At 40.0% G+C, this 26530-nt stretch overlaps 1 protein-coding gene across 3 annotated transcripts in view; it reads right to left on the bottom strand.

Annotated features, from left to right (window-relative positions):
* Positions 1 to 9602: 9602 nt before the first annotated feature.
* The window catches only part of LOC124126793 (SH3 domain-binding protein 2-like), a 64891-nt gene continuing 47963 nt past the window's right edge, over positions 9603 to 26530 (bottom strand). For all 3 annotated transcript variants that reach the window (XM_048402572.1, XM_048402570.1, XM_048402571.1), the window contains 4 exons: positions 19924 to 20021; positions 19231 to 19291; positions 16729 to 16785; positions 9603 to 14256 (listed from right to left, as the gene is read on the bottom strand). In XM_048402572.1, coding sequence (XP_048258529.1) covers positions 14101 to 14256; positions 16729 to 16785; positions 19231 to 19291; positions 19924 to 20021 — 372 coding nt within the window. In that variant the 3' untranslated portion in view covers positions 9603 to 14100. The remainder of the gene's footprint in view (positions 14257 to 16728; positions 16786 to 19230; positions 19292 to 19923; positions 20022 to 26530) is intronic.

Consider the following 26530-nt stretch of genomic DNA (forward strand, 5'->3'; position numbering starts at 1 on the left):
CAGACACCATTGCTACAACTGATACAACAATTGTCACATGTCACTACTACATTGAGAGCGGGGCCACTGAAATAGACACCATTGCTACAACTGATACAACAATTGTCACATGTCACTACTACATTGAGAGTGGGGCCACTGAAACAGACACCATTGCTACAACTGATACAACAATTGTCACATGTCACAACCATATTGACAGTGGAGTCACTGAAACAGACACCATTGCTACAACTGATACAACAATTGTCACATGTCACTACTACATTGAGAGTGGGGCCACTGAAACAGACACCATTGCTACAACTGATACAACAATTGTCACATGTCACAACCATATTGACAGTGGAGTCACTGAAACAGACACCATTGCTACAACTGATACAACAATTGTCACATGTCACTACTACATTGAGAGTGGGGCCACTGAAACAGACACCATTGCTACAACTGATACAACAATTGTCACATGTCACTACTACATTGAGAGTGGAGCCACTGAAACAGACACCATTGCTACAACTAATACAACAATCGTCACATGTCACTACTACATTGAGAGTGGGGCCACTGAAACAGACACCATTGCTACAACTGACACAACAATTGTCACATGTCACTACTACATTGAGAGTTCGGGTCACTGAAACAGACACCATTGCTACAACTAATACAACAAGTGTCACATGTCACTACTACATTGAGAGTGGGGCCACTGAAACAGACACCATTGCTACAACTAATACAACAATTGTCACATGTCACTACTACATTGAAAGTGGGGCCACTGAAACAGACACCATTGCTACAACTAATACAACAATTGTCACATGTCACTACTACATTGAGAGTGGGGCCACTGAAACAGACACCATTGCTACAACTGACACAACAATTGTCACATGTCACTACTACATTGAGAGTGGGGCCACTGAAACAGACACCATTGCTACAACTGATACAACAATTGTCACATGTCACTACTACATTGAGAGTGGGGCCACTGAAACAGACACCATTGCTACAACTAATACAACAAGTGTCACATGTCACTACTACATTGAGAGTGGGGCCACTGAAACAGACACCATTGCTACAACTAATACAACAATTGTCACATGTCACTACTACATTGAAAGTGGGGCCACTGAAACAGACACCATTGCTACAACTAATACAACAATTGTCACATGTCACTACTACATTGAGAGTGGGGCCACTGAAACAGACACCATTGCTACAACTGACACAACAATTGTCACATGTCACTACTACATTGAGAGTGGGGCCACTGAAACAGACACCATTGCTACAACTGATACAACAATTGTCACATGTCACTACTACATTGAGAGTGGGGCCACTGAAACAGACACCATTGCTACAACTAATACAACAAGTGTCACATGTCACTACTACATTGAGAGTGGGGCCACTGAAACAGACACCATTGCTACAACTAATACAACAATTGTCACATGTCACTACTACATTGAAAGTGGGGCCACTGAAACAGACACCATTGCTACAACTTATACAACAATTGTCACATGTCACTACTACATTGAGAGTGGGGCCACTGAAACAGACACCATTGCTACAACTGACACAACAATTGTCACATGTCACTACTACATTGAGAGTGGGGCCACTGAAACAGACACCATTGCTACAACTGATACAACAATTGTCACATGTCACTACTACATTGAGAGTGGGGCCACTGAAACAGACACCATTGCTACAACTAATACAACAATCGTCACATGTCACTACTACATTGAGAGTGGGGCCACTGAAACAGACACCATTGCTACAACTGATACAACAATTGTCACATGTCACTACTACATTGAGAGCGGGGCCACTGAAACAGACACCATTGCTACAACTGATACAACAATTGTCACATGTCACTACTACATTGAGAGTGGGGCCACTGAAACAGACACCATTGCTACAACTAATACAACAATTGTCACATGTCACAACTACATTGAGAGTGGGGCCACTGAAACAGACACCATTCCTACAACTGATACAACAATTGTCACATGTCACAAACCATATTGACAGTGAAGTCACTGAAACAGACACCATTGCTACAACTGACACAACAATTGTCACATGTCACTACTACATTGAGAGTGGGGCCACTGAAACAGACACCATTGCTACAACTGATACAACAATTGTCACATGTCACTACTACATTGAGAGTTGGGCCACTGAAACAGACACCATTGCTACAACTAATACAACAATTGTCACATGTCACTACTACATTGAGAGTGGGGCCACTGAAACAGACACCATTGCTACAACTGACACAACAATTGTCACATGTCACTACTACATTGAGAGTGGGGCCACTGAAACAGACACCATTGCTACAACTGATACAACAATTGTCACATGTCACTACTACATTGAGAGTGGGGCCACTGAAACAGACACCATTGCTACAACTAATACAACAATCGTCACATGTCACTACTACATTGAGAGTGGGGCCACTGAAACAGACACCATTGCTACAACTGATACAACAATTGTCACATGTCACTACTACATTGAGAGTGGGGCCACTGAAACAGACACCATTGCTACAACTGATACAACAATTGTCACATGTCACTACTACATTGAGAGTGGAGTCACTGAAACAGACACCATTGCTACAACTGATACAACAATTGTCACATGTCACTACTACATTGAGAGTGGGGCCACTGAAACAGACACCATTGCTACAACTGATACAACAATTGTCACATGTCACTACTACATTGAGAGTGGGGCCACTGAAACAGACACCATTGCTACAACTGATACAACAATTGTCACATGTCACTACTACATTGAGAGTGGGGCCACTGAAACAGACACCATTGCTACAACTGATACAACAATTGTCACATGTCACAACCATATTGACAGTGGAGTCACTGAAACAGACACCATTGCTACAACTGATACAACAATTGTCACATGTCACTACTACATTGAGAGTGGGGCCACTGAAACAGACACCATTGCTACAACTGATACAACAATTGTCACATGTCACAACCATATTGACAGTGGAGTCACTGAAACAGACACCATTGCTACAACTGATACAACAATTGTCACATGTCACTACTACATTGAGAGTGGAGCCACTGAAACAGACACCATTGCTACAACTAATACAACAATCGTCACATGTCACTACTACATTGAGAGTGGGGCCACTGAAACAGACACCATTGCTACAACTGACACAACAATTGTCACATGTCACTACTACATTGAGAGTTCGGGACACTGAAACAGACATCATTGCTACAACTAATACAACAATTGTCACATGTCACTACTACATTGAGAGTGGGGCCACTGAAACAGACACCATTGCTACAACTGATACAACAATTGTCACATGTCACTACTACATTGAAAGTGGGGCCACTGAAACAGACACCATTGCTACAACTGACACAACAATTGTCACATGTCACTACTACATTGAGAGTGGGGCCACTGAAACAGACACCATTGCTACAACTGATACAACAATTGTCACATGTCACTACTACATTGAGAGTGGGGCCACTGAAACAGACACCATTGCTACAACTGATACAACAATTGTCACATGTCACTACTACATTGAGAGTGGGGCCAATGAAACAGACACCATTGCTACAACTGATACAACAATTGTCACATGTCACTACTACATTGAGAGTGGGGCCACTGAAACAGACACCATTGCTACAACTGATACAACAATTGTCACATGTCACAACCATATTGACAGTGGAGTCACTGAAACAGACACCATTGCTACAACTGATACAACAATTGTCACATGTCACTACTACATTGAGAGTGGGGCCACTGAAACAGACACCATTGCTACAACTGATACAACAATTGTCACATGTCACTACTACATTGAGAGTGGGGCCACTGAAACAGACACCATTGCTACAACTAATACAACAATCGTCACATGTCACTACTACATTGAGAGTGGGGCCACTGAAACAGACACCATTGCTACAACTGATACAACAATTGTCACATGTCACTACTACATTGAGAGTGGAGTCACTGAAACAGACACCATTGCTACAACTGATACAACAATTGTCACATGTCACTACTACATTGAGAGCGGGGCCACTGAAACAGACACCATTGCTACAACTGATACAACAATTGTCACATGTCACTACTACATTGAGAGTGGGGCCACTGAAACAGACACCATTGCTACAACTGATACAACAATTGTCACATGTCACAACCATATTGACAGTGGAGTCACTGAAACAGACACCATTGCTACAACTGATACAACAATTGTCACATGTCACTACTACATTGAGAGTGGGGCCACTGAAACAGACACCATTGCTACAACTGATACAACAATTGTCACATGTCACAACCATATTGACAGTGGAGTCACTGAAACAGACACCATTGCTACAACTGATACAACAATTGTCACATGTCACTACTACATTGAGAGTGGAGCCACTGAAACAGACACCATTGCTACAACTAATACAACAATCGTCACATGTCACTACTACATTGAGAGTGGGGCCACTGAAACAGACACCATTGCTACAACTGACACAACAATTGTCACATGTCACTACTACATTGAGAGTTCGGGCCACTGAAACAGACACCATTGCTACAACTAATACAACAATTGTCACATGTCACTACTACATTGAGAGTGGGGCCACTGAAACAGACACCATTGCTACAACTAATACAACAATTGTCATATGTCACTACTACATTGAGAGTGGGGCCACTGAAACAGACACCATTGCTACAACTGATACAACAATTGTCACATGTCACTACTACATTGAGAGTGGGGCCACTGAAACAGACACCATTGCTACAACTAATACAACAATTGTCACATGTCACTACTACATTGAGAGTGGGGCCACTGAAACAGACACCATTGCTACAACTGATACAACAATTGTCACATGTCACTACTACATTGAGAGTGGGGCCACTGAAATAGACACCATTGCTACAACTGATACAACAATTGTCATATGTCACAACTACATTGAGAGTGGGGCCACTGAAACAGACACCATTGCTACAACTGATACAACAATTGTCACATGTCACTACTACATTGAGAGTGGGGCCACTGAAACAGACATCATTGCTACAACTAATACAACAATCGTCACATGTCACTACTACATTGAGAGTGGGGCCACTGAAACAGACACCATTGCTACAACTGATACAACAATTGTCACATGTCACTACTACATTGAGAGTGGGGCCACTGAAACAGACACCATTGCTACAACTGATACAACAATTGTCACATGTCACTACTACATTGAGAGTGGGGCCACTGAAACAGACACCATTGCTACAACTAATAGAACAGTTTTCATACGTCGCAAGTATATGTATCGCCGTAATGTAAATAAGAATCAGATGTAAACGTGACCAATGTGTTGTCAAACTTTGTGACAGAATCTTAATGTGAGTAAAACTCCTCCTTTTGAGAACTTAATGGCCATCACTGTCACCACAATATTCCAGGTATATAAATAATGGAGTCTGTACTAGACAATCCAGGGATTGACATCATGAGCATTGATCTCCGCAGTTGGGGCTGTCCATGTAAATATTATCAACACCTTCACGAAGAAGAATTCTGTGTCACTTGTGTGATTGATGTCGGGTTAGAATCATACGAAGAGGCGTCAAGAAGAATGTTCTTCATATTGTACAAGTGTACAAGTGTAGGATGCTTCACAACCTAAGTCGGAGTCATCCCTACAATAATATATTATAGGGGTTGTTTTCCATCAATTGGATCTACTTCGCAAACTTTCAGTAGGTCTCAAATGATGGCTGGGGTAATGGTGCTACGTAAGTTCAGTTAACGTTCACGACAGAACGAATGTTAAACATGACAGATTCTTCTTTGTTGTCTTTAAAACAAAGTTTTAACCATGCCCCCCATCAACCATGTCGCCGAGTCTGACCACCCGATCCATTTAAGTCAGCACCTACGACCAGTGTAGGTTCTGTTCTGAAATCACCACTGGGACGGACACATTGGAAAAGGCTCCACGGTGGGATGCCAAGAGCAGAGAACATCCTGAGACTCGGTTCTGTTTTTCACTGTGAATGTTTTCAGGGTGGTGTATTTATGACATATTACATTTAGAAAGAGAGATAGTTCATGTTAACACATGTTCCGTTCGACTGTTACCAGAAGAACAACAATGGATATTATTCTTACGTTGATTAGTATTTATCAATTATGCCAGTTGGAAATGCTGGTCCAGCTAATGAAAATACATACCGTGTGCATATTCATAATGCGCCAACTCCACACCCTAAATCATGCTCAAAACCCATGTTTGGAAGTCAGGAGGAAGTTAATACCTAGAGTTGAGGTGAAATTGGGTTCAACGCCGCGTAAATCGAATTTTGTGTGTGGCATACGTGCGTGAGTAGAAGATTTTCTTGGTATCCTATCTTCATCCATTTCAATCATTTTTAGCCAATACTTTACAGAACGACACATAGCATTTATATATAGTTGGTATCGATCGACCGCATTCCCCATACACAATAACATTTGGTGTTTGCAAACCAACATAAAGAAACCTCTTACAAGACATTATATGCACTTGTTCTAAAAAAATTTTCAAATCTGTCTACACCCCATATTTCCGCACCATATAAAAGAATAGGTTGAATCGGAGTACCGAATATTTTTAAAAAAAATGAAGTGTCAACAAAACTAATCTTCAGTAGATTGCGAACTGTATTTCCATTAAAGCTCGTTAACCCCTTGATGCTAGATCTGAAACACACCGGTTCATCTTTGAAGTATATGAGAATACAAACCCAAGATATCTATAGGATTTGGCGGTTGAAACACGTTTGCCTTTATAGAACCATTTCTCATTAACAGATAACCGAACAGATAAATACAACAACACTCGTTTTATCTAAATTTACCGTTAATCCATGTGAATCTGCAAACTTTTCAAGAATATTAAGTTGGTTCTGTAAACCAGTTACTGTGTCAGAGACAAGAATAACATCATCGTCAAACAATAATAATGTTTCAAACAAGTCTGGAAATAATTGTAAACCGTGTTTCCCATGAGATGAAACATCATTTGACAGTCCATTGATGAAAAAGGAAAATAATAGAGGGCTTAATATACGGCCTTGCTTAACTCCGTTAGGACTATCAAAATATTCTGTATAAATGTTATCATAATATTTCACACACGCTTTCACGGAGGCATAGATTCCCTTAAGTGCTCTCATCTTTCCACCCAAGCCTACATCGTGCAGACACTCCCATAGCTTAAGGTGGTTTACTGAATCAAACGCTTTTTTATAATCCACAAAAGCAACGTATAATTTCGCTTTTCTTTTTTAACAATTGCATTCAACGAGAATATGTGATCAGCAGGAGAATATCCCTGTCTAAAGCCTGATTGTGTCTCGGGTAATTTACTTCTTATATTAACCCAGTTTGTAAGTCTAGAGTTTAAGACACTTGTGTAAACCTTACAAATTGTACAAAAAAGAGATATCCCTCTAAAGTTATCTGGATTATTTTTGTTACCTTTCTTGTGTAGTGGAAGGATGTTAGCTTTCGTCCAGTTCTCAGGAAATAATCCAGAATCAAATAACTTATTGAACAAATTTTATAGGAAAGGAGTAATTTCATTTTCACAACATTTTAACATTTCAATGACCACGTGATCAACACCAGGGGATTTGCCATTTCTTGAACGATTTATAGCCTTGTGGATTTCTGAGTCGGTAATGGGCGACTCCAAAATACCTGGTCAATATCATCAAGTATAAAATCTTCATGATATTGGTATTCGACTTCAGCATGTAATACATCTGTACACTGAAAAACCTTTGTAAAATAATCAAACCAGCACTCTTTACTTATGTTATTCTTTGTTTCCCTGCGACCTGATATACTCCGTAACTCTTTCCAAAATGTGGTTGAATCAGATAGAGATAGCTTTAGTTTTGTTCGTGTCATAAATTGAAAGTTTGATTTTGCTGTTCTGCAAACACGTTTATAATTGTTTCTCATTTTACAAAAGATTAACTTATTTTCGTTAGATTTCTTCTTTGAATTTCCTCATGTATCGCCTTGCTTCCCGTTTTGCTCGTCTGCATTCAATGTTATAAAACCCTGTATTTCAGGGTGAACCTAAGGTACCTTCATACATTCAGCGGCACTAAGACCAACATTAAGAAAGTTTTCGAGGGCAAGATTAAAATCAAAAGTTAAAAGATCAATAAGCTCGTTAAAAGACAGATTTGTTATACTTCCTATAAACACATCACGCTCACGAGGGTTCCATTTATAGCTGTTTGTTTTGGTGGAAAGATAATCATCCCTTGTAGATACTTTAGGGAGAAATATGTCCAAATGTAGACATACTGGCACATGTTTTAACTCAACTCTTGTATCTACAAACACATCCTCCCGAGGCAAGAGAGTTAACTGACTTAGTCCAGTTTCCACCCTTGCCGAACTTGGCTGGAATTCCTGGGTTCGATCGTAGCGCCACTATTACGAGTTATGTCCCTTCTATACCTCTTCTATGGACCAATCAGATTCCACCTCTCGTATCACTTGCATTTGCTTCAAACAAAACGGTGGCACCCAGTCAAGACGATATGATCGATAATCAAGATCTATATTGTGATAAAACGAGTCTTACATAGTGAAGTGCATCAAATCACGTGAGCTCCTGGATTAAAAACATGAAAAGATTTAGAGAATATCTGTTGACAACAAGTTAGCGGTGCACATGCTTTGCAAATCCTGCAGTCGACCGAAATCTGCATGACAATTAACGAACCGGATTTCAATTTCGTAGCGCGATTTTGATTGGACTATGCATAGACTCGTTAGTCCAGCCAAAATGTAACTCCATAATACCAGCCTAGTTCGGCAAGGGTGGAAACTGGACTTTTATAGTCAGTTCACATGGATTGACAACAATTGTGAACATTAACTGAACCTATAAAATAATCGATTACACTACATCCTTGATCTGCTATGTAAGTAAAACTACCCTGATGTCATAGTGTAGGCAATTGTTTGTTTTGTTTGTTTGTTGTTTAACGCTGCACTCAGCAATATTCCAACTGTATGACGACTGTCTGTACATAATCGAGTCAGGACCAGACAATCCAGTGATTGACATCACGAGCATCGATCCACGCAATTGTGACACGATGACATGCATCATGCATCGGCGAGTCTGACCACCCGATCCAGATCCCGTTAGTCGCCTCTTACGACAAGCATGGTTTGCTGAAGACCTATTCTACCCCGGATTTTCACTGGGGGAGACAAGCATGGGTTGCTGAAGGCCTATTCTACCCCGGATCTTCACAGATTTCAATCTGTAATGACACAAGTAGGTTCACTGACATGTTCCGTGTTGTGCCAAGTATATTATACTTATAAAAGGCAAGAAGCTATTCCTTAAATTTATTTGCACAGATATCCAAAAGAAAGAAAGAAGTTATTTCATAAGTACTGTCATACGTCTTCACTTTATTTAAACAATCACTAAAATCATAGAACAGAGTTGAGATTATTGTCACATTGGCAGGCAGCAGATAGTGTGACTAATCAACTGTAACATACCTCTAGGTATATAGTAAACTCAACCAGGCTAATAGGTAATAGATAAAAATAGCATTTTGACAGCTGAACATATACTGATGGAAGAAGTAATGGAACAAGAAGGTGAGTGAGTTTGTTTTATCACCCCTGTGAACAATATAACTTTCTGTCAGCATGATGTGGGAGGCTAGGCAAAAGTGATGCAGGCCTTAGACATTGCTGAAACGTAGCAGCAGTATTGTGCTGACAAACTTAGAAACATAATAACCGTGGCAACTGTAAAGGAAGAACCCTACAGATAAGCATTATTATGTCAAATAGCAGGATATTTTTAGTGAACACACTACATGCACAGACAGTACTTCCATGTTAGTAGCCTAGTGGTTAAAGCGTTCGCTTGTCACACTGAAAACCCCCAGTTGATTCCCGACATGGGTACAATGTGTGAAGCCCATTTCTGGTGTCCCCCACCGTGATATTGCTGGAATATTGCTAAAAGTGGCGTAAAGTCAAACTCGCTTGCTACTTCCATGTTTGGCAAAGTAGAGAAGATACTAAATCCTAGCTTCACATAAACCTTGTATTGACCACAGCGTGTATATACAACTGCAATATTACCAGGCATTCCCTTACTTTTTTCCATCAGTATATGCTATGATTTCTTTTGAACATTTTTTTTGTTCTAAAGCACTGTGCATGTTGTGATGAGAAAATCAGCAGTTAAAGTGATGTAAAAGAATAAAAGCCTATATTCCTTGGAATTAAGTGTACAATATGTTTACAATGCAAATATCTGCAGTATTTAACATATATTACAGTAAATCAACATGTCTGTATACAAGGGTAGTCATACATGTACTTCTCTCTACTGGGGTAAACACATGGAACTTGTCACACCTTTACAACCAGAGTGCTGCTGACAAAGACATTAATTTTCAGATTTACCATTGTTCTAAAGTATTCAATGCCAAGAAACTTGAAGCATGATGGTTTCAAATGGATATCCTGCCATGTCAAAACTTGTGATGAAGAGAAGTAGTCATTAACTGTTAAAAAGTAGTGATTTCGGGCTTTGAATCAGAGTTACATGTTTCAACAGTTCAGATTGCATCACACTGACAATACAAAAAAAATACACAAATAAAATATATGCTCAATCATTGACACAGAATAATATAGATATTATATTACAAACACTAAAATGTTGCACTTGTGAAAACAGTATGTCTGCTTCTTCAGTTTGCTCCAAACATGTCATGCATTGTTGACCCACTATCAGTGAGTGAGTGAGTTGCAACACTGTTTTCAACAGTTACATCCCAGTGGATCAGTCTAATGAGGGGGACATGTCCACAGTGGCGCAGGTGTTACACACTTACACATGTCAGCGAAGGGCACATGGGTGTGTATCAGGGTTAGGGACAATCTGGGATTCAAACCCAGCAGAGCATGGTACAACTCCGCACAGCCACCTGTAGTCCCCACATGGCTTCCCATGTTCCTTACTCAGTAAAAGTAATAGTTTCCAGACATATCAGTCACCACATGGCTTTCCGTGTCCCTTACTCAGTATAAGTAATAGTTTCCAGACATATCAGTCACCACATGGCTTCCCATGTTCCTTACTCAGTATAAGCAATAGTTTCCAGACTTATCAGTCACCACATGGCTTCCCATGTTCCTTACTCAGTATAAGTAATAGTTTCCAGACTTATCAGTCACCACAACTACACTATTCCTTCGTAGGTCCCACTTGGAATATTGAACAGGCAATAAATATCTGTTCTCCCAACAGATGCCCTCCCCTTAAATGGATGTTTATCATCAATAACATAGTTTGAGGGTTTACTGGTCAACATTTGGACTCCCCTGAGAAAAACATTAAGTATTGAAAAAGACATATTCCTGTATTACATGGGCAGCTGAACAGAAGACACCATGTTTTGAAACAGGAAGTGGGGCAAGCAAGCTGCATTCAATGGCCCTCCACTACATGCTCGTACAACAACCATAAAATAGTTTATAGATATTTCAAAATGTGTCACTTGTACTTCATGCATGATATATTATGGAATGAACTGTGGACATGTGTAACAGTACAATATCCAGGGTGCCATCAGGTGACACAGTATAACAGGTAACACCAGCACTGGGCTCCGGGTCACTTTCCTGCAACACTAACTACACTGGTTTTAGCCTATCCCTGATGTGTATTAAATCTGTTTTCTAAGCACAGCTATGGGGAACTACATCTGTATGTCAACAGGTGCTTCATTATGCAATGTGGTTTATAAAGTAAATACTGTTTGACTAGCAGTAATTAGCAAGAAGTAAGACTTACAAACATATTCATACAAACCACTTCCAACTGACATTCCTTTTCTTGGGGTTGCTGCTACTCTGGTCATCAACAAACCTTCAATCTAAACTGCAAAGTTATCTAAGTCTTTTGAGTAAGTGAGTGAGTAAGTATGGTTTTATGTCGCTCTTAGAAATATTCCTGCAATATCACAGCGGGGGACACCAGAAATGGGTTTCACACATTGTACCCATGTGGGAAAATCGAACCCAGGTCTTCGGCGTGATGAGCAAATGCTTTAACCACTAGGCTATCCCACCGCCCCAAGTCTTTTGACAAATGGCTTATAGGTATTAAATTACTACACAAACATGACTTAAGACTTCTAAAATAATCAAGACATTTTTTAAGTGAAGACTAACATGACTTTTTTGGAGTGACCTCGAATGTGTCAAACAGTTGCAAGCGTACGTTTGATCTTGTACACATCATTTACTCACCAGTATTACACACACAGCACGAGGCCAGAACAAGGGTTTCCTTGTTTCACGGAATGGCCTGTCTAATTAACTTTAAAACACCCTGAACAAATGAAATGAAAACTAATGTATTTGGCTGAACAGATATTTTGTGCTTAAATTCAATTCACCCCTGGCATCATTCTCTGGACATAAAAACAAATTGTATTTGTACACGCAATTAATTTAATAATATTTGGGCATAAATAAAAGAGTTCTGCTTAAACAACCACTGGCTACTGACCTTGATGTTGCACCATCCTGTTCAGAATATTTATTATACAATGAGTTGGTCTTATCAGCAAGATAAAGTCAATGGATAAAAACCGTATCGGTAAGGGTCATATACGGATAAATATGCAGATACTAAAACTTACGTAGGTACTACTTTCAGTGTTTCCCAGCATCCACCTCCCTTGTCTATCGGTCAGAATTAACCATAAGGATCTGGATGAATTATTTTGATAACAAATGGACATTCTATAATAAAACATAAAGTTCGTTTTCATTTTGTCTTTTTTAGGGAGGGTCATGTAAATATAACAAACATTAGGAGAGTGAAATTGTTTTCATTAGTGAAACAAAAAAAGACCCCCTCCCTACCCCTTCGCAATAACAGACCAAGCCTAACTATTTTTCTTGTAACTGGTCCATTTAGAAAGTACCAAAGACTTTGTTAATATTTGTTGTTCATAAACTAGACACTGCCTTTAGACATGATATGTTCAGCTCACATAGGCGAGTAGCCATTAATCATTACCAACAAAAATGTTGATGCTGCTATAGTATATAAAAGTATCTAAAATATGAAATTAAAATATGTAACTAAAGATAAAATCTCTGCAAATACGGTAACTGTAATATGCCTATGAAGAGATCTTGATCTTTCTAAATCATCATCACTCTAATCCAACACTCTCGTCATCTAGCAACAATGGAATTCTAGCAGCAATAGGTTTATGCAATGTTAGACATCTTGCTGAAACAAAAATATTGTTGTATGCAAAGATGGAATTCATCTTGACATCTCTAAGTTGCATTAAGCCCTTTAGGTCTGGAAGCCTAACGGCAGTGTTTGACAATGACCTCTTATTGGTAACAAAAATAAAATCCTTTATCATGGAAAGTTGACGAAATAAAATCTGTCTTGTATCCAATTGTCAATCCTTCAAATTTAAGTCAAACAAGGGTAGACAACTCTAAATACACTTCAGTTGTTTGGTGGATAATATATCATAATTGGCAATGAAAGAAAGGGATGTTGTTAAGCTGATTATGCTCAAACAATATAGAAACAAACAGTTTTCTTTTTCAGCTTAGCAACAGATGAAGAGAATGAAACACATCACGAAGCTGGTAACAGAGTTACTACCCCTGGAAATCATCTGTCATCAAATGAATTCACTTTCCAGGACATCTGCCAGGTGGGTGGTATCTTCCAGCACAAGAGTCTTTGATTTGAGAATCATACACCAGTTAGTGCTTCCATGACACCCCTCACAAGAATCCTCCAAGTAAAGTTTGAAACATATCACCATACAGTTTAACGGAGGTCCACATTCAAGGCCTGCTACTGCGCCCACAGCAGGCTACATCATACCAGGCTTGAACTTTGGATGAAGCTGGAATGGCGTTGCTAAAGACACTTTGTACCCAGGTAAATTGGCGTCATAGTAGTGGTGCATTAGTTCTTCTAAGGTTTCAAAGTAGATGTCTTTCTTGCTGTTTAGAAAGTAGTAGCTGCTCTGAAATTAATGAAACATGAAACATGTAGTCTTGTGATGTGTGAGTGAGTGAGTGAGTAAGTATGGCTTTACACCGCTTTCAGCAAAATATTCCAGCAATATCAAGGCGGGGACACCAGAAATGGGCTTCACACATTGTACCTATGTGGGAAATCGAACCCAGGCCTTTGGGATGACATGCAAACGTATTAACCACTAGCCTAACCCACCACCCCCTCATGATTTGCAAGGCAATAATGTTGTGGAAAACCAAACCAAACCTGGTAACAGTATTAGATTCTATTAGGCCACAATAATTAATCACATGTTTTTCATTGAAAATTTTAGCAAACATTTTCTGCATAAATACTGACGATGAAAATATTCACAAATATGAAACAAGTTCCTAAATTTCCACCATGTTTCTAAATCTGCAGAATGAACATACTATTGTGCATTGTTGCAATACAAAATACAACATATAAATTTATTTTAGACAAAGTTATAACTCTAAATCTTACACACCTTCTATGTAGAATAATTTTTTAATGCCATTCAATATTTCCTATTCATTTACACACATAAAAGCTCACTGCAATTCACAAAGTAAGACCTGTTTTATTACAACATAGATCTTGATTATCAATTAAATCATCTTCACTGGGTGACGCCATTTTATTTGAAGCAAATGCAAATGATATGAGAGGTGGAATCTGATTGGTCTATAGGCAGGACAAAGAAGGGACATCACTGGTAATAGCCACTGGTGCCACTACGATCGAGCCTGAAATTCCAGCCTAGTTTGGCAAGGGTGGAAACTGGACTGTTAGTTACTTCCCTTGACTTGAGAAGATGCAGTCTGCCAACACCAGAGAAGATGTCCACAAAGCCAATGATGCAATTATTGCAGTTGCAGTTGCAAATTCATGGGTCAAGTGATATCTGAGGAGATGATTTTTACAGATGCCGACAGCCAGTAGCGACATTCAATCTTTTCAAGGCATTTGTGAATATTAATTTTCAGCGGATGTGATTCACATTCTTCCTCCAACAATAAATCTAGAAATCTACCCATTTCACTTTGATCAAAGATCACTCAGATAATCACAAACAGATACTGATAATAAACGATCGGTAACTTGACCAGTTGATGTGTGCAATCCAACCAATCATCAGGGTTCCTTACGACTAAGTTTTATATTTAGCATAAGTATGGTTACAAAATAAGCCAAAGAAATGTCAAGAGTGTTTATTCCAGCTGGTTTATTCTGACGCAACATCATCTCCCCTAATTTCAATAAAATAAAGTGTTTTTCCCTGTCTGTGGTAGTATATTGATAATTTGACATTCAAAGAATGTTCGGGTCATTCCAGCTCTAAGAAACGTACACCCTATTTGGAAGTGCTGAATGTGTCTCATTGTTGACATTTCAGACCTCAACGTGTATTTACTACATTGGTTGACTATTACTGTTGTATGCAAATTAGATCGCCAAACTGGGACACTAGCAAACTATTAGCCATATTGTGTGTAAAATAATCACATGATATATTCTTGCAAAATTTGACACAGTACAATGTGTTGATAGTTCTCTTCTAGGCCGACGAGACACAATGAGACACGATGTCAGCCAAAAGGTAAATGAACAAAAGTCTTATTTATTACTTTGAAACCCAATGATAAACCCTGACCGTGTAATTTGTTATTTCAACAATGAAATCAACCAATCACACATTGCATTGTTTCTGGAGATGGAACTTCCTGGTCATATTTTGTTTTTATTTTCCGAGAGTTCAATAGGGTAACTTTGAGGTATACTGATGCTTTAACATACTTTCTGATAATCTGCTAACCAAAAATCCATATACGTTTTTAAATTCTGTAGGAATAAACATGCTAAGAACATGAAGAGAACAGTTCATTTCAGGAAGTGATAAGTATTCAACTGATTATTCATTTCAAGTTCAACCCTTCAGGCACCTGTTAAGACTATCCAAATTTTTCTTTACAGTTTACATTGTTAAATCGTTCATCATATGGATTTAATCACCAGTTAATAACTAGACAAAAGGTCCATCTGAGTCAAATGATCATAGGGGCTGCTAATCCAGGTGCCTCACGGACAGACTGGGAGGTACCACATGCATGTATGCGAACTGACTTAATCAGAAAACTTACTGATTGATTTCTGTTATTGTAAACTTTCACCATTTTCTTTATGTTTAGATACCACATAATGAGTGAGGCCATCAGCTTTAAAGTGTATCTCAGTAAGCTTTAAAGTGTATCTCAGTAAGCTTTAAAGTGTGTCTCAATAAGCTTAAAAGTGTATCTCAGTAAGGTTTAAAGTGTACCTCAATAAGCTATAAAGTTTAAGCGACATTAACATGTAATGACACGAGCATGAAGAATATACAATCAAAAAAGGTTTGCAAAATTAACTAATACTTAAACTTTAACAAAACTTAAATAAACACAAGAACCAAACCTACCTTGTATTCTATCTTAAATTTTCTTGGCATATCACCCGCAAAAACAACCAAGACTTTCTGAAATGAGAACGCTCACAATCAGTACAAACAATTACTGAACATACCATGATATACTGAAAACACTACACATTAGGGCTGGGACGAGTCCAAGTCTACTACCCACAAACAGTACAAACAGTTACTGAACATACCATGATACACTGAAAACACTACACATTAGGGCTGGGACGAGTCCAAGTCTACTACCCACAAACAGTACAAACAGTTACTGAACATACCATGATACACTGAAAACACTACACATTAGGGCTGGGACGAGTCCAAGTCTACTACCCACAAACAGTACAAACAGTTACTGAACATACCATGATACACTGAAAACACTACACATTAGGGCTGGGACGAGTCCAAGTCTACTACCCACAAACAGTACAAACAGTTACTGAACATACCATGATACACTGAAAACACTACACATTAGGGCTGGGACGAGTCCAAGTCTACTACCCACAAACAGTACAAACAGTTACTGAACATACCATGATACACTGAAAACACTACACATTAGGGCTGGGACGAGTCCAAGTCTACTACCCACAAACAGTACAAACAGTTACTGAACATACCATGATACACTGAAAACACTACACATTAGGGCTGGGACGAGTCCAAGTCCACTACCCAGGGACCCATCCCCCTATTACCCAACCCTACCTGAGTACCAGCTGTAGGTCCCAAGCGATAGGTCCAAATGTCTGATAGGGAATTGTTTGAACGTAGCCCTGGCAAAATACTCGTATAAAACTATCTTGTCATGCATGCATTGAAGTTGACTGAAGTTTTATCTTTATTCAAACATATAAAGTCAGAAGGAATGGGTACACAGCCAGAAAGAAATTCGAACATTAGGCACTTATAGTGTAACCATAAAGTTCCAGATAATTTGTGCCATTAAACAATATATCACATGCCAAACCACAGGTCCCGGGAGTCCTGTGGGTACCCAGGTCCTACTCAGTACCCACCCGATCCAAGTACCCGAGTACCCAAGTTACCCATCTCAGCCCTACTACACATCCTACTCTTCATAATCTTATTGACTTCGAATTGCTTTATGAAGCAACATGACTACCCACTGTTTTGTCAGAGTGAGTGAGTTGGGCCCGCTTAACATGAGTTAGTGAGTGATTAGGTTGGGTTTAACACCGCTTTAAACAGAACATCACAGCTTGTCACCTTAATATGGGTGGTTGAGTGAGTGAGTGGTTAAGTGGTTTAGTGGTTAAGTGATTGTTTGAGTAAGTAAGTAAGAGAGTGGTTTAGTGGTTTAGTGGTTAAGTGATTGGTTGAGGGAGTAAGTGAGAGAGCGAGTGAGCAGTTTAGTGGTTAAGTGAGTTAGTGATTGGGTGAGTGAGTGAGTGAGTAAGTTAGTGGTTTAGTGGTTGAGTGAGAAAGTGAGTGGGCGAGTGAGTGGTTTAGTGGTTGAGTGATTGGTTGAGGGAGAAAGCGAGTGGGCGAGTGAGTGGTTTAGTGGTGGAGTGATTGGTTGAGTGAGTGAGTTAGTAGTTCAGTGGTTGAGTGATTGATTGAGTGAGTGAGTAAGAGGTTTAGTGATTGGTTGAGTGATTGGTTGAGTGATTGAGTGATTAAGTGGTTAAGTGATTGGTTGAGTGAGTGAGTAAGTGGTTCAGTGATTAACTAATTGGTTGAGTGAGTGAATGAATAAGTGGTTTAGTGATTGATTGAGTGATTGAGCGATTGGTTGAGTGAGTGAGTGAGTGAGTGAGTGAGTGAGTGAGTGAGTGAGTGAGTGAGTGAGTGAGTGAGTGAGTGAGTGAGTGGGTGGGTGGATGGGTGAGTGGGTGGGTAAGTGAGTGAGTGAGTGAGTGGTTTAGTGAGTGGTTGAGGGAGAAATTGAGTGGGCGAATAAGTGGTTTAGTGGTTAAGTGAGTGAGTGAGTGAGTAAGTTGTTCAATATTTGAGTGATTTGTTGAGGAAGAAAGTGAGTGAGTGGTTTAGTGGTTGAGTGATTGGTTAAGTGAGTGAGTGAGTAAGTGGCTTAGTGGATGATTGATTGTTTGAGTGAGTGGTTTAGTGGTTAAGCGATTGGTTGAGTGAGTAAGTGAGTGGTTTAGTGGTTGAGTGTGTGAGTGTTGAGGGGTCAACGAAGTGAGAGTCTGTCTCCTCACTATGTCCTACGTATTTTTCCACGAGTCCTGTGAGAGATAATAGGCAACTGCAAAAACTAACAGACTTGGCATGTTCAAGTAAACTATGTCAATAATACAGTTTTGAGATGCATGTGTAGTGTGTCTGTTCATGTCTGGTGTTGTGTGACAAATACCATCGGGTGTAGAGCAGATTGCTGACGACATCCCCATTCCAATGACCAGCTGATGCGAAAAAAAACTCCCATCCCTCCCGTCATTAAACACTGTTTGATGATGGTGTATTGTCATTAAATGGCTGATCACTTCACGGGTGAGTAATAAAAAGACTTACCCCTCCGTCACCTCCATCCCGGACTAAATATACTCCATCTTCTCCTAATTGTCGGATTATTCTGAGAATAGAAGATATGTTTCTTTTGTTCCAGGGCTAAAGATTACAACCATCATGTCAGAGCCATGTCATTGTCAAGGCATAATAGTTAAACATTTGTCAAGTTGATTTCAGCAGACCATACAGTTTTTATATTTTAAATATTAAGGAATATTTTGATAAAACTATTTGACTATCAAAAATATTTCTAATATAAACAGTATTTGTATATGTTACAACAGCTTTGTTACCAACTGAGAGGTAACAAGAAGAAGATGAATAATGAAACATAAGGTAAATAGATAAATATTTAAAATTCAGGTAAATAGGCTTTGGTTGTGACAACACAGATATGACGCAAACGCCAAAGTTGTTTCATGCCACGGCCGGCAATATTCCAATATTCCAATACCACTCTCAATGCCTGTTAAACTGGGAGCACATTGCTGGGCAGAGTAGGTCGTTAGTGACACCTGCTTGTTGAAAGAGATGATGAAATGGGAACTGGGCGTCACTGTGTCCTGACAGCATAGGTCACAGTGATTTCATTTAAACTTATTACTGACTGCAGAATCATACAACAATTGGTCACTAATTATAAACTATGGATTAAAAACAATTGTGAAAAAGAAATTAAAGAGAATAGTCACATACTCGCTAGCTTTGTCTTTTTCTGCACCCATGAAGTGAATGGCTGCCCAGTACTTCTCTGGGTCAATGTCTTCCTCTTCTTCCTCCTCATCTTCTATTGGCTGAAACAAAGTGCACAACAAGATCATTACATCAGTGACACAGTAATGACATGCAACTACCTGTTTGTATGAGGAGAGTTAAAGACTAGTTCAAAAGTTGGATAAAAATTATAATTCTCTAAGTTTAGGGGTGGGGGGTTATTGGCCCTGCAAGTTTTCCATGCAACACAATCAACTAACCTGATTTCTCAATGTTTTATATTGTAACTAAACTGGGCATAAATTCTGATCCTATTTTTATTCATATGGAGTTGTTTGTAAATACATCCAGTTTATCCATCAGGGAGGGTTTTGCTGTTGCTGGCACAAGTGTTAAACCCTTGCAGTGTGCAAGGCTAATTAAAAACATTCTTGGTTCTCATATACCGCCGCATCATCACAAAGTATGCCGCACTTTTAGTTTTTATTTCCATTTTTCCAAAAAGATATTCCTTAAATATTCTGTGTCTGGAACACACACAACCCCCAGAGTGAAATGCTACAATACTTAAAAACAACACAATCCAATATAGTGTGCAGTTACTTCCCTTAACTAATGTACTGCGCATCTCGTGTTATATGTTATGGTCATAACATGTTATGGTCATGGCGGTAATATTTGTGTGCTTGTTTTGCCATTTGCAAATTTGTCAATGAAAACATTAATTTTTTTACAAAACATTTCTAGATATGATTTACAAATTCAATGGTTTGTGTACTGTATGGTGGACAATGTTTCATACGCAGAGAATAATATTACATCTGTATTTGTCTTGTAGAATAGGCCAGAAATGGCAAAAAGCTGTTTGCATATTTTCTCCCTGATCTATGGGTGTCTTAGTTAAAAAAACAATTCATGTCATGGCCAATATCATAACTGAAAAGAAAATTGATAGGAAACCGGAAGATTATGTATCTCTAACGACTAATGTTTGTTCAAAGGCGAGTTCACGGTGAGTTGATATGATTTGCCATTCAGATCATACACGATTTTGCCAAATTTGAAATTGAAAGTAAATTGAATGAAATCTTGGAGAAAAGTAATATAATGGATTGCAACGCAAGTCCAGATACACAATGTACAGTTTTATAGCCAGACAGTGTTAAAATAAGAGTAACTTGCATACTTCCGTTCAGATTTGTTGACATGCTTATTGGTGTTGTGTGCTCACAATAACGTTTTCAGATTGTGAAATATTCGTGTATTATCCACTTACTGGTATTCCAGTATTTTATTCATCAAGGAATACATTTATGGAGGGAGCCCCCTTCCCAGGTTGATTGTACACAACTGTTTATTTGGTTACACTATATTTTTAAAAGCCAAAGTCAGTCGCCAAACGTTCTGAAAAAGCAGGGTAAACACAAGAATGCAGGACAAAAAAGGCCGCCTCACTCAGGGGAGGTTTACTCCATCTGTTCATAAGAAATGGTGAATAATATACATAAAAATCTTTATTCAGACAAAAAATAACAATAAATTTTCTTTTAGTATTGTGTTGCAATTGTAGTTCTGTGATGGTGTGACCCACAAGTTTTTCATTAATAGCAGTACTTAACCGAAAGTTACAAATTATAATTTATTTTTATTCAACCACTAACATTGATTCTTACACCAAAGATTTGATAAAAACAAAAGGCCTAACTACCCTAGACCCACTGCTTTGTTGGGGAAGTGACATCACCTTGCCTTGACCTGTAATTACCTGGAGCTGATCTACACCACCCTGCCTTGACACATGACGTCACTTTATGCCCTTGACCCCGGGGGGAGACATTTAATTACATACGGCTGGTCTACTACGGACATTGCCCTTCCTTGACACATGACGTCACTAAATGCTCTGGACCCAACATTATAATTACCTATGGCTGGTCTTCTGAGGACTTCACCTTAACTTGACCCATGACGTCACCCCCTTAATGCCCTGGACCCAACGTTATAATTACCTACAGCTGATCTTCTATGGACGGCACTCCCTTAATGCCCTGGACCCCACATTATAATTACCTACAGCTGGTCTTCTACGGACATCACTCCCTTAATGCCCTGGACCCAACATTATAATTACCTATGGCTGGTCTACTACGGACATTGCCCTTCCTTGACCCATGGGGTCACTCCCTTAATGCCCTGGACCCCACATGAAAATTACCTACGGCTGGTCTTCTGTGGACTTCAGCTTAACTTGACTCTTGACGTCACCCCCTTAATGCCCTGGACCCAACGTTATAATTACCTACAGCTGATCTTCTACGGACGGCACTCCCTTAATGCCCTGGACCCCACATTATAATTACCTACAGCTGGTCTTCTACGAACATCACTCCCTTAATGCCCTGGACCCAACATTATAATTACCTATGGCTGGTCTACTACGGACATTGCCCTTCCTTGACCCATGGGGTCACTCCCTTAATGCCCTGGACCCCACATGAAAATTACCTACGGCTGCTCTTCTGTGGACTTCAGCTTAACTTGACCCTTGACGTCACCCCCTTAATGCCCTGGACCCAACGTTAAAATTACCTACAGCTGATCTTCTACGGACATCACTCCCTTAATGCCCTGGACCCCACATGAAAATTACCTACGGCTGGTCTTCTGTGGACTTCAGCTTAACTTGACTCTTAACGTCACCCCCTTAATGCCCCCCCTTAATGCCCTGGACCCAACGTTAAAATTACCTACAGCTGATCTTCTACGGACGGCACTCCCTTAATGCCCTGGACCCCACATTATAATTACCTACAGCTGATCTTCTACGGACGGCACTCCCTTAATGCCCTGGACCCCACATGAAAATTACCTACAGCTGATCTTCTACGGTCGTCACTCCCTTAATGCCCTGGACCCCACCTTATAATTACCTACAGCTGATCTTCTACGGACATCACTCCCTTAATGCCCTGGACCCCACATTAAAATTACCTACGGCTGGTCTTCTGTGGACTTCAGCTTAACTTGACCCATGACGTCACCCCCTTAATGCCCTGGACCCCACATTATAATTACCTACAGCTGATCTTCTACGGACGTCACTCCCTTAATGCCCTGGACCCCACATTATAATTACCTACAGCTGATCTTCTACGGACATCACTCCCTTAATGCCCTGGACCCCACATTATAATTACCTACAGCTGATCTTCTACGGACGTCACTCCCTTAATGCCCTGGACCCAACATTATAATTACCTACAGCTGATCTTCTACGGACGTCACTCCCTTAATGCCCTGGACCCAACATTATAATTACCTACAGCTGATATTCTACGGGCGTCGCCCCCTTAATGCCCTGGACCCTACATTATAATTACCTACAGCTGATCTTCTACAGACGCAACTCCCTTAATGCTCTGGACCCAACATTATAATTACCTATAGCTGGTCTACTACGGACATTGCCCTTCCTTGACCCTTGAGGTCACTCCCTTAATGCCCTGGACCCCACATTAAAATTACCTACGGCTGCTCTTCTGTGGACTTAAGCTTAACTTGACTCCTGACGTCACCCCCTTAATGCCCTGGACCCAACGTTATAATTACCTACAGCTGATCTTCTATGGACGGCACTCCCTTAATGCCCTGGACCCCACATTATAATTACCTACAGCTGGTCTTCTACGGACATCACTCCCTTAATGCCCTGGACCCAACATTATAATTACCTATGGCTGGTCTACTACGGACATTGCCCTTCCTTGACCCATGGGGTCACTCCCTTAATGCCCTGGACCCCACATTAAAATTACCTACGGCTGGTCTTCTGTGGACTTCAGCTTAACTTGACTCTTGACGTCACCCCCTTAATGCCCTGGACCCAACGTTAAAATTACCTACAGCTGATCTTCTACGGACGGCACTCCCTTAATGCCCTGGACCCCACATTATAATTACCTACAGCTGATCTTCTACGGTTGTCACTCCCTTAATGCCCTGGACCCAACATTATAATTACCTACAGCTGATCTTCTACAGACGCAACTCCCTTAATGCTCTGGACCCAACATTATAATTACCTACAGCTGATCTTCTACAGACGCAACTCCCTTAATGCCCTGGACCCAACATTATAATTACCTATAGCTGGTCTACTACTGACATTGCCCTTCCTTGACCCTTGAGGTCACTCCCTTAATGCCCTGGACCCCACATTAAAATTACCTACGGCTGCTCTTCTGTGGACTTCAGCTTAACTTGACTCCTGACGTCACCCCCTTAATGCCCTGGACCCAACGTTATAATTACCTACAGCTGATCTTCTATGGACGGCACTCCCTTAATGCCCTGGACCCCACATTATAATTACCTACAGCTGGTCTTCTACGGACGTCACCCCCTTAATGCCCTGGACCCAACATTATAATTACCTATGGCTGGTCTACAACGGACATTGCCCTTCCTTGACCCATGGGGTCACTCCCTTAATGCCCTGGACCCCACATGAAAATTACCTACGGCTGGTCTTCTGTGGACTTCAGCTTAACTTGACTCTTGACGTCACCCCCTTAATGCCCTGGACCCCACATTATAATTACATTGTTTCAGCCATATAGCGACGAGACCAAGCTAATATATATACACAATTTAGTTATTTATGCAATGTCATATTTAAAAACAATTTATGAAACATATTGGAGCATTCTATATTTAAAAACAATTGATGAAACATATTTGAGCATAACAATATCATTAATACAGTTTAAAACACGGGCTATAGGCCACCAGTAACGAAAGCTAGGCCACCAGTAACGAAAGCTAGGCCACCTCGCTGGGGATCATGGGGACTTACAGTACTTCTGCTTCCTGCATGATACCCCAGCAGGATTTACGTCATCACTTTAGCCACTGGTGGTTGTGCACAATACTAGCCAATATTAAAAAATACTCATCAATGAGTTGGCTTAAAACACTGGTTGATGCTGGTTACATCCATTACTATAGGATTACGTGTCACACAGGGGGACAATATTTTTACGCTACGTTAACCTCCTGGACAGAGCCTTTAATAATATCAGTTGCTAATAGCATCACACCAAATTTTTAAAAAAGCATTTAATTATTCACTTACATATTTAAAATTTATTATACAGACCAATTTCTTTCAAGTAATTTATGATGAGATGCCCGCTGACACGGGAAAAGAGATCTTTTAGATTTACACTTTGATAATGTGAATCCCTTGCGATTGCAAAGTCCACACAGTCAAGCAATATATGCTTGACAGTGAACCTTTCATCACAAGGGATACACTTCTGTCTTAAGCAGATATCCGTGTGTAAACTGACTGTGGCCAATACGACACTGTCGTAAAACGACCTCGTCATGTCTTGACTGACAACCCAAGTAGGTATGACCGATTGTTGGTTTTAAATATGTGTAGTTTATTGCTTCCTACTTGGGTGTCCCACCTCTTTTGCATGAGATCCTGAGTATAAGATTTGATGGTTGGTTTGAAATCACTGTACAGGATAAAGAGTGGAGACAACGGTTTGTCAAGAGCTGCTTTAGCTGCAGTATCGGCTTTTGAGTTACCTGTTATGCCTACATGACTTGGTAACCAGCAAAAGACGATGTCACATTGGCCAGTAGAAAGATCATTATAGAGTTCTAAAATGTCAAGGATTATAGGATGATTTGAGGAGACACTTTTAAGTGCCTGAAGGCATGATAATGAATCGGAGAAAATGATGAAATTTTTAGATTGGTTTTGATGTTTGATATAGGTCAAAGCTGTAAAGATAGCTTTTGCCTCAGCAGTAAAAATTGAACTAGTATCTGGTATTCTTGAGGAGACAGTTCTGGATCCAATGATGGTGGCACTTGCAACTTTGCCACCATCCCTGGACCCGTCTGTAAAACTGGACCTGTGAGAATTATATTTGGAGCGTAATTGGTTATATGATTGTTGATATACCAAAGGATTGGTATCCGACTTTTTTAGATTGGTTAGAGTGAGGTCTACTTCTGGCTTCACCATCTGCCAGGGAGGAGAAGACAGAAGACGGTGAGGTGATATAATATTTAAATCCAATTAAGCTGTAGTGATGTGTGGTTGAATTCTGATTCCAAGTGGTGGAACCAGGTTTGATAGATTTTGAAACAGGTTTTCATATTGAGGGTGGAACACACAATTGTATGCTGGATTACATTTATTTGAGTACAATTTAGAGATATATTGCAGTGAGAGTTTAATGCGGCGCAGTTCGAGTGAAGGTTCATCGGCCTCCACATACAAACTGTCCATGGGAGAGGTCCTAAAAGCTCCAAGACAGAGTCTTAGGCCTTGATGGTGTACAGTGTCCAATTTTTTTTTAAATTGCTTTTGCAGGCTCCACCATAGACAATGGAACCATAGTCCAGTTTGGAGCGTATTAACGATCTGTACAAGTGAAGGAGGGTGGTCTGATCCCCTCCCCACTCGGAATTTGAAACGACTTTTAACAAGTCGAGAGCCTTCAGGCACTTTGCCTTGAGATATTTAATGTGTGGTAAGAATGTGAGATGACGATCAAATATGAGGCCC

This window comes from Haliotis rufescens, unplaced genomic scaffold, assembly GCF_023055435.1.
Source record: "Haliotis rufescens isolate VD_foot unplaced genomic scaffold, xgHalRufe1.0.p SCAF_27, whole genome shotgun sequence".
Taxonomy (NCBI): Eukaryota; Metazoa; Mollusca; class Gastropoda; order Lepetellida; family Haliotidae; genus Haliotis; species Haliotis rufescens.